Source organism: Littorina saxatilis, linkage group LG17, assembly GCF_037325665.1.
Source record: "Littorina saxatilis isolate snail1 linkage group LG17, US_GU_Lsax_2.0, whole genome shotgun sequence".
In the NCBI taxonomy this organism is placed as follows: Eukaryota; Metazoa; Mollusca; class Gastropoda; order Littorinimorpha; family Littorinidae; genus Littorina; species Littorina saxatilis.
The window spans coordinates 5,904,044-5,919,086 of NC_090261.1; the positions used below are offsets into that span (position 1 = coordinate 5,904,044).

A 15,043-nucleotide genomic window follows, 5' to 3' on the forward strand; every position below is an offset into this window, starting at 1 on the left:
CAAACCCCGCAGTTTTTGCTCTTCCAAGCGGGTCGCCAGGTCCTTCGGGCATGCATTAAGGAACTGCTCCTTCACGATCAAGTCCCGCAGACTCTCGTATGACTGCTCTTCACCTGATAACTCCACCCACTTCTGCAGGTATGACGACAGGCGCTCCACAAACTGGCTCGGTGTCTCTCCAAACAATGGCTGGCATTCGCGGAAGCGTTGACGGTAGCCCCTTTCAGTGAAGTTGTAGCAACGCAACAGAGCTTCCTTCAGTACATCATAGTCTCTGGCGTCATCGTTTGAGAGTCTAGTGTAGACCTCAAGTGCTGCCCCAGTCAAATGTGCGCTGAGTTGAATCGCCCAGTCGTCGCGCTGCCATCTAGCACTCTCAGCGAACCTCTCGAATCTTGCAAGGTAGCAGTCGATCTGGTCCTTCCCGTCAGCGAATGCTGGAAGTTTCGGTGCCCTGTGTAGCATTTGCTGCTGGTTATCTCTTTGGCGTGGTGCCTCGTGCTCAGTTTGAACACGCACCATTTCTGTCTGAAGCTCTAAGCGCTTGGTCTCCATTTCTATCTGGAGCTCTAAGCGTTTCAGCTCCATTTGCTTTTCTTCACGCTGCGCTTGTCTTTCTTCACGCTGTGCTTCTCTTTCTTTTTCTTCACGCTGCGCTCGTCTTTCTTCACGCTCACGCTGCGCTTGTCTTTCTTCCCGCTCACGCTGCGCTTGTCTTTCTTTTTCTTCTCGCTGCGCTTGTCTTTCTTCACGCTCACGCTGCGCTTGTCTTTCTTCACGCTGCGCTAGCAGTTGTGTCTGGGACTCGACGAACTCCGTCAGCTGCTTGCCTTTCAGTCCCAGTTCAACTCCTTTTGCCCAGAATTCAGCCATTCTGGTCTTTTCCGGTGCGTTCGTCTGTATTCTTTCACAGCCACGAACGTAGACGAATGTAGTCTTCTAAAAGAACACAGTCTCTACTGCACCTCCGATGCTTCTCTCGTCGCTGTTCACCTTCGTAGACGCAGGCTGCCACCCTCCTCGTCTAACGTGACGGCGCACTCTGCTCACGATACGTACACGACGTACCCCAGTCGTATTTCGTAGTATTAATGCACTAGCTCCGCGACGAAGTCCGTCTCGTCCAAACGGCAGCTAACCTCTGTAATCCCGATACACTCCGGCGTCGCTCACCGTATCGAGCTGCGGCGATTACCAAACTCTTCCCACAGTCACACCGAATCCACGGTTCCGTAGTCTCAATACTGATCCCTCAGGATACACCCGATTGATGTCTACCTCCTGTGACTGTCTTGACGCTGGAAAACCCTTGGCGTTAAACGTAGATCCTTGGCTTGGCCCCCAATTGTTACACGACACTTGAGATTGCCACAAGTTCTCAAACGTCGTATAGTTGTGTTCTTTTATTCTACGTCGCCCGTCTTCGCAGCAGCAGAAAACAACTCGTCAAATTGAGTTCGAGGATTTATTCAGCATTCAATACATACAACTGCACAACGTAGCAGAACTCAAATAGAAGCTTTTTTCTTTTCAAATCGCGCTGGTATATATAGTAAATACTCAATCTCGAGAATATTCCAGACCGAACACGATACAACTACATTATACGAGCCGTGCATGGACTAAACTAGCGACATTCTCTTATGACGTACATCAAAAAGCGCCGACGCACTTAATCCGAACGAACGCCACGAACTCACACTAAATCAGCATGGTAAACAACCTGTTTTGACAGGACTAGAAAGTTCACCTGCATTCTCGTTCAAGCATAAATACCGTGTTTACAAAATATAACATCGGCACCCTCCCACAAAGTAAAAACAAGTCAACTACATGCAACACACAAAACCGAACCAAAGCTCAGCAACGGTAGCGCTTCCTAACAGATATGTGAGTCTTATGACTGCGATAAAAAGAAAGAGTACTAATAGAAAAAAAGTGTTAATATACATCATTATGTTGGCAAGATATCCCAAAGTTTCACTCAATGAAAATATCTGCTGCACCACATGCCTTTTGTTTCATGCTGGGGGAAAAGTAAAATGTGGTTCGATATGCGTATCGATACACACAAAGGAAACAAACAACTTCTCATAATTCTCTTGGAAATACTTTTTCAGCAATGTGCAATTCATATTTTTCAACTTCAGTACATTAATTCATTTCTTTACATGTAACAAAGTTTCGTAGTACCGTACAAAGGAGTGCAAACACCTTTTTTTTTTAAATTTTGCACACACACAAAAACGAAAAAAAGAAAAAAAAAGCTAATTTTGTTTAACAGACCTGGGAACCCCTGTTTTGCACTTGAAGTATTTTCAAGGAAAATTGGTGTATTTTCAGAAAAATGATCGTACTCCACACAGCATTTGAAAATCCATGATTCAAACATGTTTCACACACGTCCGTCGCACCGTTAATTAAGTTTACCAATACATTTAAAACAAACGTATCTTTCAATGTTTACTGACAAAAAATTTAAGCATGTGTCAAAATACTGGATCGGCTTTGGGATGAGCTTGTGAATAAAAGGAGTCTAGGAATTGTCCTCGTCGTTATTTTTTACCACTGACCGTACTGCTCATATTCTAGACAATCATCATGGGTGAAACTGATCAGAATTGAAAATAAGGAAAATGAGGCCGGGGTCCAGGGGCCGTTCAGGCCCTGGTGGGGTGCAGGGACAACGCCCCCTGGAAGATAACGAAAAATCAGGCTTTTAAGGGTAAAAGTAGGCCTCTCCTGGTATATCAAACACACAAATTTGCACATTAAACAATGAAACAAATGCCAAGCTGTAGTCCAATAATTCGCGCGCCCAGTGAAACAAAGACTCAGCGATGTCCGGTCACTGTTAGGAGAAATACGGATCGGATCGCTGGCAAAAAAAGAATTTTTTTTTTTTCCCCCCCCCAAAGATTTTCAAAATAAGGAATTCCTTATTTAACCAATTTTAGTTGGCAAAAGTTGGCAAAAGTTTCACCCATGAATCATACGTACAAAATATGGAGAAATGGTATGGGTTCCCAGGTCTGGTTTAACTATTCTTCGCAACTTTAATCCAAAATCTACATGTTCAGTCCTGATGTGTATCAAATTTGAATTCTTTGACCTTTAGCGGATGTTTGCAGACTCTTTAAACGGAATTTCAAACTTGACCTCAAGAAAGTGAGCATGGATGGAGTCAATTTTGAGAAGGCGTATGAATATTCAGCGGTGGAAAACTTCAGTCCCAGAGAGATGAGAGTGCCTGTGTACAAAGAGTTGTAGCACGTTGTGTTTGACGCTCCATGTAACATACACGTCGGGCAACTAATCAAGGACTTGAGGTCAGGTGAGAATCAGCAGGGGTTGGTCAAGTCAGAGACAGTTTGTTTCTGTGTGTGTTTGTGGGGGTGCATGTGTTTATGCAATTAAGGTGGAGGAGAGAGAGGGAGGGAGAGAGGGAGAGAGAGAGGGAGAGAGAGAGAGAGAGAGAGAGAGAGAGAGAGAGAGAGACCGAGAGAGAGAGAGAGAGAGAGAGAGAGAGAGAGAGTGTGTTGTCAGGACCCTTCAACACTGTTTTTTTTATGGTCACAGCATCTGTGAATTTACCTCCATTTTACCATTCCCTTCCTTTCAAGATCTACATTTCCTCAGATTTGTGTTGGTCGCAAAGCAAACCTTCCCTTGTCCAAACGACGACCATCATTCACACTCATCATCCACAAGCAAACAACACCCCCCCCCAAGACTCACATTGTCCCACAGGACCTCGGCCAGCTGGTCGATGTGCATGGCTAGCTGTCTGTGCTCACCGCTGTAGCGGATGTAGAACCAGGTGACCATCAGGATGAGGAAGACAAACATGCCCAGGTTGGCCAGGTTGGCCAGCGACTCCAGGCCGATAATGCCCAGGGCGGCCGACAGAACGTAGAAGATCACCATCACGGAGAAGAGCACGGCTGGGGTGCGGGCGGCGGAGAACAGGTTCTTGCCCTCGTTGTGTTTCTTGTAGTTGTCGTACAGCGTCTCCACTTCTTCCTGTTATGCAAAACACGATGTCAACGTTTTGGGTTTGTAGAGAGAAGAAGCAAGAGAATCTTCATAAACAGTTTTACGAGTGACAGTTCAAAGACCATGGCAGAACATTCTCCCATTATCAAGAACAAACAAACAGTAAATGCTGAAATTAAGCTGTGAGTTCAATCATGCCTTGAATAGAACCTCCCAAGACCTACAATTATGTTCCATCCGACCAACATCTTTTTACTTGGAATCCAAGAGATACAGTGGAGTCCAGCTAACACGAACCTGGGTATAACGAAATCCCGCTTTTAACGAACTGCCATTGATTTCCCGGCAGACAGCCTTCTATTTCTTACTTGTTACTTTCCGGCTACAACGAACCTTTTGAACTCATTTGCATAACGAACCCCTCTTATAACAAACACGTTTTCATCGCCCAAGAGCCGTTTTGTCTCTAAAAGTCACAAGGCTACAACGAACTGATGTCAATAATTGTCTCCAAAGACAAAAATACACAAAAATACACTAACACAAGTGCACATCGCGTGATGAGCGAACTCTGAACAAACAGCGGGAGGTGCATGGAACAGCCACAGCATGTGAGGCCTGGGTGGCCTTGTTTAGAGACACTGACCTTCTTCCCAGGGGTCATTGACCCAGTTTTAGCTATGAGAGGTGGTTCCCATTTCGGGTCAGTGACCGAGTTTAACCTATGGGGAGGTCTATTTGATGTCTTGAGAGGAAACTTGGCCAGGGTAGTACATGCACCAGAACTGGTGGACACCATGAAATCGGAGATTGATCAGAATGTACATGTACATGCTTTTACACGACTTTTTAAATTTTACTTCTAAAATTGTGACAGTAAAGTGAACATTTGAACTATGCCTCTATGGATTATATTATGAAGCTGTTGAAAACATGCAGAGATTGTACTCTCCAAGGAAAGATCGATGGGACGATCAATGGAAGGTGAGTGGGAAAACTTGTCTTAAGGCCATTTAGGGTTGAAAACTCTACAGCGAATTACTGATATAACGAACTAAAATGTATCTCCCTTGAGATTCGTTGTACCCGGACTCCACTGTAGCTAACTTTCCAAAAACAAATAATCAAAAGACAAGAAAGGTAAGGTACTGGAACATTCCACTTCTGCTACCTTACCATTCTGATTTTTTAAGTTTTTTTCTTGGACTAGAACATTAATCACTGACTGCAACTTCAGGCACTGAACAAAAATTGTCTGTGACTAAGACACTGACTTGTAACTGCTCCTCATAGGCTCGGCTGAACTCGGGGCCGCCCATCTTCCTGGTGTTGTGGAAGAGATCCATGCAGCGCTCCAAGCACCGCGCGTGATCCTGCTCCAGGCGGTCAGGGTGCAGGTACGGCTTCTCTCCGCCACACACCTGTCATACATCATCATAAATTGATTCTACAAGTCTTGACTAATAATATTGTAATTCTATCAAGATGGGTTTAGAATGTAACAGATTCTGTGATTGGTTAGATTACTGGTGTTTAAATCTCGACGAACAGCGAAAATCTACTCAATGATCCATCTGCAGGCAAAGCACATTCATACACACCCAACTAGTCTATGTTAGTGTCACATTCACTGCATGCACAATCGTAAGTAAACCATAAAGAGAGAATTTGATTTTATCTTTTAAACAAGAAGGGCAAAGCCCATACGACTCACATGCTTGACCTTTACATGACCTTGACCTTCAGCTAAACCTAGCAAGAACTGCTTTACACATTTTTCCTACCAAAATACATGTGACCTTGACCCAAGGTCAAGCAACACAAAGCTGTTAATTCAAGACATAGGAAGTACATTGGTGCTTATTGGCTCTTTCTACCATGAGATATGGTCACTTTTAGTGGTTCACTACCTTATTTTGGTCACATTTCATAAGGGTCAAAGTGACCTTGACCTTGATCATATGTGACCAAATGTGTCTCATGATGAAAGCATAACATGTGCCCCACATATTTTTTTAAGTTTGAAACAGTTATCTTCCATAGTTCAGGGTCAAGGTCACTTCAAAATATGTATACAATCCAACTTTGAAGAGCTCCTGTGACCTTGACCTTGAAGCAAGGTAAACCAAACTGGTATCAAAAGATGGGGCTTACTTTGCCCTATATATCATATATAGGTGAGGTATTCAATCTCAAAAACTTCAGAGAAAATGGGAAAAATGTGAAAAATAGCTGTTTTTTAGACAACATTTATGGCCCCTGCGACCTTGACCTTGAAGCAAGGTCAAGATGCTATGTATGTTTTTTGGGGCCTTGTCATCATACACCATCTTGCCAAATTTGGTACTGATAGACTGAATAGTGTCCAAGAAATATCCAACGTTAAAGTTTTCCGGACGGCCGGCCGGCCGGACGGACGGACGGACGGACGACTCGGGTGAGTACATAGACTCACTTTTGCTTCGCATGTGAGTCAAAAATATTGATTTTTCATTTCATATTCATTTCATAGCCCTACTCTTGGAATCTCTATGTTTAAACCACTCCACTACATTTTCATAAAATATGTCTAAACCACAAATTCAACAATTGATATAACAGAAGACTGCATCTGTGCAGCAATACTTACCTCTTCCATTTCCTTGGAGTACTGGTTCTTTCCGTTGGCGACTGCTGCCAGGTTATTGGCTTCTGCTGTCGCCTGTTTTAGGCAAAAATAACAAGTACTGTTTCATTAGCAAACACTTAAACAATGTTACTGACAAGGCTCAGCCCCAAAGGGTACACGAGACAAATTTTAAACGATGAGTACATGTTACTTAACCCCCACCCACCTCCCCAAAGAAGGTTTTTTGATGTTATTTTGATTGTAAGAGTATCTCAGTGCACACATAATAGTGAGCGAACAGTAAATGAAAAACTATCAGCTTTATTACCTACAAAAGAATAAAATATTGATAAAACGAAGATGTATCAACTTTGAACTGAGCTAGAACAAGACAATTTCAAGAAGAGACAAAACATTACATCACTCTCAAATGTCTTGTAGCTGAACAAAATTGTGTTTCATGTGGCTTGAGAAACATTGCACAACTGAACACTTTTTCAACTGCTGATGTGATTAAACAGTTATTGTGCAGATGGGAATCTACTGGTGCCTTACCTGCAGCATGGTCTTTGGCTCTGGAAGCTCTTCTCCCTGATAAATCTTGATGTAGGCCTGCAACAAAGAAGATAACATGTCATACTATTTCTTTCGAATACATCACCTCAATTTAACTATAAGGAGTTACCCTACTTATGAGTATCAGACTGAGCTACTCAGTCTGATACTCATAAGTAGGGTAACTCCTTATAGTTAAATCGAGGTGAGTATTCTTAGAAATAGTCATTTTACTTGTAAACAAGAAGGGCAAAGCCCATACGACTCACATGCTTTACACATTTTTCCTACCAAAATACATGTGACCTTGACCCAAGGTCAAGGTCATCCAAGGTCATGCAACACAAAGCTGTTAATTCAAGACATAGGAAGTACAATGGTGCTTATTGGCTCTTTCTACCATGAGATATGGTCACTTTTAGTGGTTCACTACCTTATTTTGGTCACATTTCATAAGGGTCAAAGTGACCTTGACCTTGATCATATGTGACCAAATGTGTCTCATGATGAAAGCATAACATGTGCCCCACATAATTTTTAAGTTTGAAACAGTTATCTTCCATAGTTCAGGGTCAAGGTCACTTCAAAATATGTATACAATCCAACTTTGAAGAGCTCCTGTGACCTTGACCTTGAAGCAAGGTAAACCAAACTGGTATCAAAAGATGGGGCTTACTTTGCCCTATATATCATATATAGGTGAGGTATTGAATCTCAAAAACTTCAGAGAAAATGGGAAAAATATGAAAAATAGCTGTTTTTTAGGCAACATTTATGGCCCCTGCGACCTTGACCTTGAAGCAAGGTCAAGATGCTATGTATGTTTTTTGGGGCCTTGTCATCATACACCATCTTGCCAAATTTGGTACTGATAGACTGAATAGTGTCCAAGAAATATCCAACGTTAAAGTTTTCCGGACGGACGTCCGGACGGACGGACGTCCGGACGTCCGGACGGACGGACGGACGGACGGACGGACGACTCGGGTGAGTACATAGACTCACTTTTGCTTCGCATGTGAGTCAAAAATACATTTTTTCATACAGCAAAAGCTCAAGTCGCAACAGGCCAAGGGAGATAATCCGTAAGCCATTTGGCAGTCTTTACAAGCTCCTTATCTATTTTACAAAGGTATGCAGTCTCCTGCGTAGTAAATTGGTAGAGATTTGATACACACAAACAATTTTATAAGTCTCCTTGGTTGAAGTTGGGAGGGGGGTTCTTTAGACAAGCCAAAATGAATGACATTTGTTCATGAAGGCAGAAAATTAGAAAGGAACAGGACTAGAATAAGGATATTATAAACACTGCCCCTGAAAATGAAGAAAGAGCTCTTTAAGGACAGAAGAAGCATGTCGAAGCTAAAGGACCATGAAACGCTAAAGGTTTAATCGTTAAGCTGCATTAGGCCATCACGGCATCAGCCTGAAGCAAACAACACTCTTCAAAGAGGGTGAGCCTGGTCAAAATGAATATCTTTAAAGATCTGACAGGCAGCAACTGATACTCAAGAACTGAAACCACCAAGAGCTGACCTTGAAGTATTCCACCATCTCATGAGCCGTGATCTGCGTGCCGTTGATCTCTTTCAGTACAATGTTTTCTGGGGCAAGAATCATCGGCACCAGTACTTGCAGCTGCTCCCGGAAATCTGGCTCAATATCTGAAACATCAAAAAGTATTCAGTGAAAACGAGATATAAGGTGACCTGCTCTTTTGCAACAAAATTCATGTAAAATCTGAACTTTTGAAGTCTCATTGCTGTGGCACTGAACCCTGATCAAGCAGTAAGAGTTTCCCATCAGCAGAAATGTATAATGAAAAGTGTACTACCTGTACAAAAAAATAAAGCTGTTTTTGGGGGGTTATTTTACAGAACGGTGACTTGTTTGGCTACAAAGACATGTTATATGTCTGAGTTAAATGTTGCCTTGAGACTGAAGGATTCCATGTTTGGCCAAATGGTTAAGTTTTAAATTTGGTTTCGCAAAGAATATTATTCAATCAGTTCATAAAACAGACATACAAAACCACAACACACAGTATGCTGTAAGATACACACTTTGCAATTACTCAATCGTGATCACTTTAAATTTGGATCATGTTCTAACTGGGCAGACCCAAAAGACCAACCTTTTAGCCGGCCATCAAAGTGTGGGTTGGTGGCGACTCGCAGGCCGGGGTGGGGCATGAGGAAGCAGCTGATGTTGACAAAGCAGGAACTGATGTGACGCCGAATCTGCTGCAACTCTGCATGCTGCTTGTCCGACACCTAGGACAAACAGAATCAAAAAACAAGAATAGTAGGTAATTGGAACGTTTATTATTGACAAAAGAAAACGTTACATTTACTAGCACGACAAACCAAAGGTCTTTGAAGTAGACAGACAGACACTTGTGAAACATGATAAACTTATCTCAACATGGTTTATCCTGGGACAGACAGACACTTGTGAAACATGATAAACTTATCTCAACATGGTTTATCCGGGGACAGACAGACACTTGTGAAACATGATAAACTTATCTCAACATGGTTTATCCTGGGACAGACAGACACTTGTGAAACATGATAAACTTATCTCAACATGGTTTATCCTGGGACAGACAGACACTTGTGAAACATGATAAACTTATCTCAACATGGTTTATCCTGGGACAAACAGAACACTTGTGAAACATGATAAACTTATCTCAACATGGTTTATCCTGGGACAGACAGACACTTGTGAAACATGATAAACTTATCTCAACATGGTTTATCCTGGGACAGACAGACACTTGTGAAACATGATAAACTTATCTCAACATGGTTTATCCTGGGGCAAACAGAACACTTGTGAAACATGATAAACTTATCTCAACATGGTTTATCCTGGGACAAACAGAAACGAAGTGAATGCAATTTAAGTATTGTTGTTACCACTGTTTTTGTTGTTTCTTTTACTTTTATGCGATCCCGATACACGCACAGCCTGGCGGTGACCGGATGAATCATTTTCTACTGCTGATATGTTGAAGTCACTGGGACAAACTTCATTCTTGAAATACTTCGTCACTTCCTCGGGAGACATGCAGAAGTGACATAATGTTTACGTGATGCTATCATTCACCTAAAGACGTCTTTCCAGACTTTGATTGGCTTTTGTCGTCGGAGATTTAACTTCGAATGAGAGGGTCAAAAAGAGATGTCTTGGTTCGTTTTGTTTTGTTTATCAATATCGTATGTCTTTAATTGAACATAACTTTGAGCAACACATCCCTGGATTAATCATGTATCAGTACTATCATAAGGACAAAATGTGTTTGACCACAAAGATCCTGCATCCAATCTTTCTGTTTTTCAGTTTTCTCCCTTCCCTCCACTGATCACCATCTTTCTTGATTCTGGTCACTTGCATATACATTGCTACACATAAAGTGAATTTGACAACCTTAACGTTTTCAGTAATCGTTTGCTTCAGACTTACCTGCAACCTTCGGTTCAGCATTTTACGCCCTCCTTTCATGCCATATTCAGCCTCATACGGGAAGCTCCAATCTCGCACAAGAAACTGCAAAACCTGTTAAAAAAAAAAGAAAAAAAAGCGTTGTCGGTTTCCATAATTGTGTAGACATTCTATTGTAGTCAGGATTGAATTACTATTCACAGTCATAAATGAAAACGATACAGCAAGAGCCATTCAACAATAATTGTTGTGGTAGTAAGCAAGAAAAGAAAAGAAAAGCAAAGAAAAGCAAAGCAAAGAAGAGATATGAACCTAGTAATTCAACTTGCCTGAAATGGCTTTGAAACGTTGTCATTGTCTTCCAGAGCAAGACGTCCGTACTCTGTGAAAAGCTGCAAGACAAACAATCAGATTAATAATTGATGCAGAAACCGCAAAAAATGTTGTTCCAACATAAATACATATTTGAAAATGTCCATACAACACTGACTGGTCGATTTGTGACTCCAGTTTGTTTGTTTGTTCGTTCGTTCATGGGTTGAAACTCCCACGGCTTTTACGTGTATGACCGTTTTTACCCCGCCATTTAGGCAGCCATACGCCGCTTTCGGAGGAAGCATGCTGGGTATTTTCGTGTTTCTATAACCCACCGAACTCTGACATGGATTACAGGATCTTTTTCGTGCGCACTTGGTCTTGTGCTTGCGTGTACACACGGGGGTGTTCGGACACCGAGGAGAGTCTGCACACAAAGTTGACTCTGAGAAATAAATCTCTCGCCAAACGTGGGGACGAACTCACGCTGACAGCGGCCAACTGAATACAAATCCAGCGCGTTACTGACTGAGCTATATCCCCGCCCCGTGACTCCAGTGAAAGCCCATTCTCTCCTTCATGCAACATACAGGACAAAGACGTTTAATCAATAAACAGACACTGGCAGTCATCCATGCATGGCCACTCTCGTTAACAAAAGAGGTCATCTTCACCTAAAACAAATAATTTGAACAGGCTAGAATAATCAAAATCAAACATGAGTCAGCTCTGACCTAGTAAAAAGCTGCACTCTTCTCATTGAGCACCAGCTGTTACGGACATACAGTATGTGTATTGCAATTCCTATATTTCACTATCAGGTGAATAACACATAAAGCGAAGAGCTCAGATAAAGACAGCTGTACCTGCAGATGTTGCAAATCATCCTCTTGGATATTCTGCGACAAGTTGTACACCTGGAACATATTACATAGAAGGGATTAGAGAATAAATGATAAGGAGTTGTGCATATAAGAGTGCTAGAGATTACTGAATGACATCCACCTTCACCACCAACCAAAATAACAAACTTTGGATAATGTTGTAATAACTAGATGCCACAATCATGTCAATGGAGAAAAGTGTTTGTAATTTAATGTTTATTGCGCCTTGAGTCGCCTTGTGGTCAGATATGTGCGCGCTATAAATTCTCATATTATTATTAATGGTATATATGGTACTTCTAGTGTAACTGTAAGCGATTTGTTCAAGCCATAGGATACCAAATGGGTCTGTAGTGGTTGACATTATTGTTCACCCAATAAGGAATTTACCTTTAAATAAAGCATTTTCAACAATCTCCTGTTAGGTACGACAGTATCTATCAATTGTTGCGGAGAAAAGTAGGAGACACGCTACCTGCATAGAGCTGATCATGGTACTGAGAGCAAAGATGGTGGCACAGTCCCTCACTGTCGACTCACTGTCAAAAGCACCCTGAGTGTCCATCAACAAAATAGCAATCTGCAACAACAAAAGAATACACACGCAATTAACTCAACGACAAATAAAGGATGCATACCCTAGCTACTACTGTCATTTCTCCCACAATGCACTTGCTGGTTTACTTATCAGTACGGTAGACCCCCCCCCCCCCCCCCCCCCTTTTAACGACCCCCAATTTAAGACTTCCTCTTTTTGAAAACCTAGGGTTTTTTTTAGATTTTTTCTTCATAGTTTCTTTAAATTTACCTCCATTTTAAGAGTCCCTCCTTTTCAAGACCTGATTTTCTCAGATTTGTTAGGGTCTTAAAAGGGGGGTTTCCCTGTAATGGTAAAACTGCCAAAGCTAGGTCAGTATGTCAAAGTTTTAGGAACATTTATTGTGTCCACTTGAAAGAATACCTCTTCTCCATTTCGCAGTTTGCAGAAGAAGGGTTCACTCCACATCAAGATGCCCGTCGTGTCGCGCTCTGAACCGCCTCGCCATGAAAACCCTTCCAGAGGGGAGTCGTCATTTCCCAGCCAATCCGGTGAACCCTGCAACAAAGTTAATCAATCACCATAAGAAAATGTTTGCCATTTTTACTTTGCTCCAGCAATGAGTGTTTTCCAAGCAAAGGTACAACTTTTGAGCAAGAGGAACAACGCATGATGCTTCTTTAGAACAAAATATGACAAAACAGGAAAGGTTGCCAACCAAAACCATAGGATATCACTGTAGTGTAAGGTTTTAGTATAACAGCTATTTGGGGGCAACATTATATTTTCTTGTATGTTGCATATTTATAACCATATCCATCTAATTACAGCGAGAGCCTGTGGAAAAACAAGAATGTATGCAATGTTTATGCGAAACTACACGGTATTTACACAGAGAAACTTTCAGGTAGTATCAGCTTAATTTTCACAGCTCCATCTTTTTTGGGGGTATATCTTCTCCACTTCTTCTCCTTCTAACATTTTAAAAGTTATGTACACAGAGCTATTTTGCATCCCAAATGGGTATGTGCATATGTTTAATGAAGGGACTCTGTGTGGCGTGTATTTTTACCAAATAGTTTATGTGGGTTAATGCATGATGATCTTGCCAACACTGTGTATATATATGAGAGCAGGACAGATGCTAGCAAGTATGCACACTTTAAGCTGAATCCAAATAACATCAGGGATGTTGCCACAAGTTCATACCTATAGGACAAATGTCCTGAGCTCTTCGGCATCAATAGGACATCTGACTGCCAGTTCAGACATTTTAATAGGACATTATAATTTTGTGCAAAACACATTGGTATATGCACCAACATTATGTGCGTATATTGTTTTATTACTTTTGTTTCAAACAGGACACACACACAAAAAGAAACAAACAAACTAAAAAGCAACCAAAAACTTCAGCACTCTTACTTTGATTGGCACACAAACTGCATGATTTCCTGATAGAGCTTTTTCTTGACATATTCGACAAAACAGTTTGCCTATATAGATGGTCTCTTTGCTGTTAAATTCTAACCAACTAGTACTAAACAGGGTCAGCCATGAATAGTTAATCTTATTGAAAGACTGTCAACTCGAAAATTTACTTTCCGTGATTGTGGAAGTTTTAGCGGCGACACTGTCATTGGTACTGTCATTTTCCAGAATGATGCTATTGCTAGCCGTGTTTTCCCATGTTCTTGGCCCTAATGTAGCACACGATGCCGTTGAAACGCCCAACATGTTCAGCTTTTGTTGTTCTTTGGCAGGCTTTAGTTTTTTTCGGTGGCATAATAATTCAGTGTCGTGCGCTTCATCTCTAACCGAAAGCAAATTAAAGAAGACGAGAGCCTTGGTCAGTTGGAGTTGTCTCCCGTACTCCGAACTTTAGTGTGCTGTAGACGGGTGTACGTAAACGGCTCATACTGCAAGCGGTTAGGAAAACGCAAGATCTGCACTGTACAATTTCAGTGCACCTGTACGCGAGAGCGCTCGGTCGCTTTTTGAAGATTTCTATCATGAAAGGAAAATTATCAATTAACGAGCTGTCCGAAGGAATGGAGTACTTATCGGACAATGACCGCGCTCAGTTGAAAATGATAGGACATCTGACGTGAATCGGACAATTGAGCCTTTTAATCGGTCTATGTCCGATGTCAGACGCCTAACGACATCCCTGTAACATTAAAACCTGCTTGCTGCCCAAACTTCATAGAGTAATGCACCTAATCCCTACCTTACCCTTCCTGAATTCTGTCTTGTTAAATCTGACACTGCCCCCTCGCTAATTTAGAGCTGATCAAACAAATTCAATCTAAAGTGTATAAGACCTGCCAGTTTGCCGGATTATATTCAAATCAGCATTCATCAGCAGTCTACACCATCTGTTCCCAACACCACTGTGCAGTAGCCATGTCTAGCCTTACAGCTATGTGGGATGCAAAATACTCCCCTCATTGTGAAGGCAGCTCACAGCTGTCGCCACAATAAGGTTTTTCTGCAGATTTTTTGGGGGGTATTGGTCGTCAACCTCAGTCCAATGCTCTGACTTTATGTGTCACCATGACTCACTCAATTAAAAAGCTATCATTGGCTGAGTGAAAAGAAATGATGTGTTAAAATTACGACTTATCACAGCATAGTGTCTGATTCACTCCAATACATGCTTTGTGTGGGGAAAGTGCTATAGAACTGCACTGTACG

The 15,043-nt window shown here is 41.8% G+C and overlaps 1 protein-coding gene across 5 annotated transcripts in view; it reads right to left on the reverse strand.

Moving 5' to 3' along the window:
• LOC138953758 (atlastin-like) overlaps nucleotides 1-15,043 on the reverse strand; it is a 29,652-nt gene that overhangs the window by 9,432 nt on the left and 5,177 nt on the right. For 3 of the 5 annotated variants that reach the window (XM_070325652.1, XM_070325655.1, XM_070325656.1), the window contains 11 exons: nucleotides 12,770-12,904; nucleotides 12,284-12,388; nucleotides 11,791-11,841; nucleotides 10,939-11,001; nucleotides 10,631-10,723; nucleotides 9,294-9,432; nucleotides 8,696-8,823; nucleotides 7,160-7,216; nucleotides 6,626-6,697; nucleotides 5,271-5,417; nucleotides 3,739-4,023 (listed from right to left, as the gene is read on the reverse strand). In XM_070325652.1, the coding sequence (XP_070181753.1) occupies nucleotides 3,739-4,023; nucleotides 5,271-5,417; nucleotides 6,626-6,697; nucleotides 7,160-7,216; nucleotides 8,696-8,823; nucleotides 9,294-9,432; nucleotides 10,631-10,723; nucleotides 10,939-11,001; nucleotides 11,791-11,841; nucleotides 12,284-12,388; nucleotides 12,770-12,904 (1,275 nt within the window). The remainder of the gene's footprint in view (nucleotides 1-3,738; nucleotides 4,024-5,270; nucleotides 5,418-6,625; nucleotides 6,698-7,159; nucleotides 7,217-8,695; nucleotides 8,824-9,293; nucleotides 9,433-10,630; nucleotides 10,724-10,938; nucleotides 11,002-11,790; nucleotides 11,842-12,283; nucleotides 12,389-12,769; nucleotides 12,905-15,043) is intronic. The other 2 variants (XM_070325653.1, XM_070325657.1) reach the window with 1 other exon arrangement.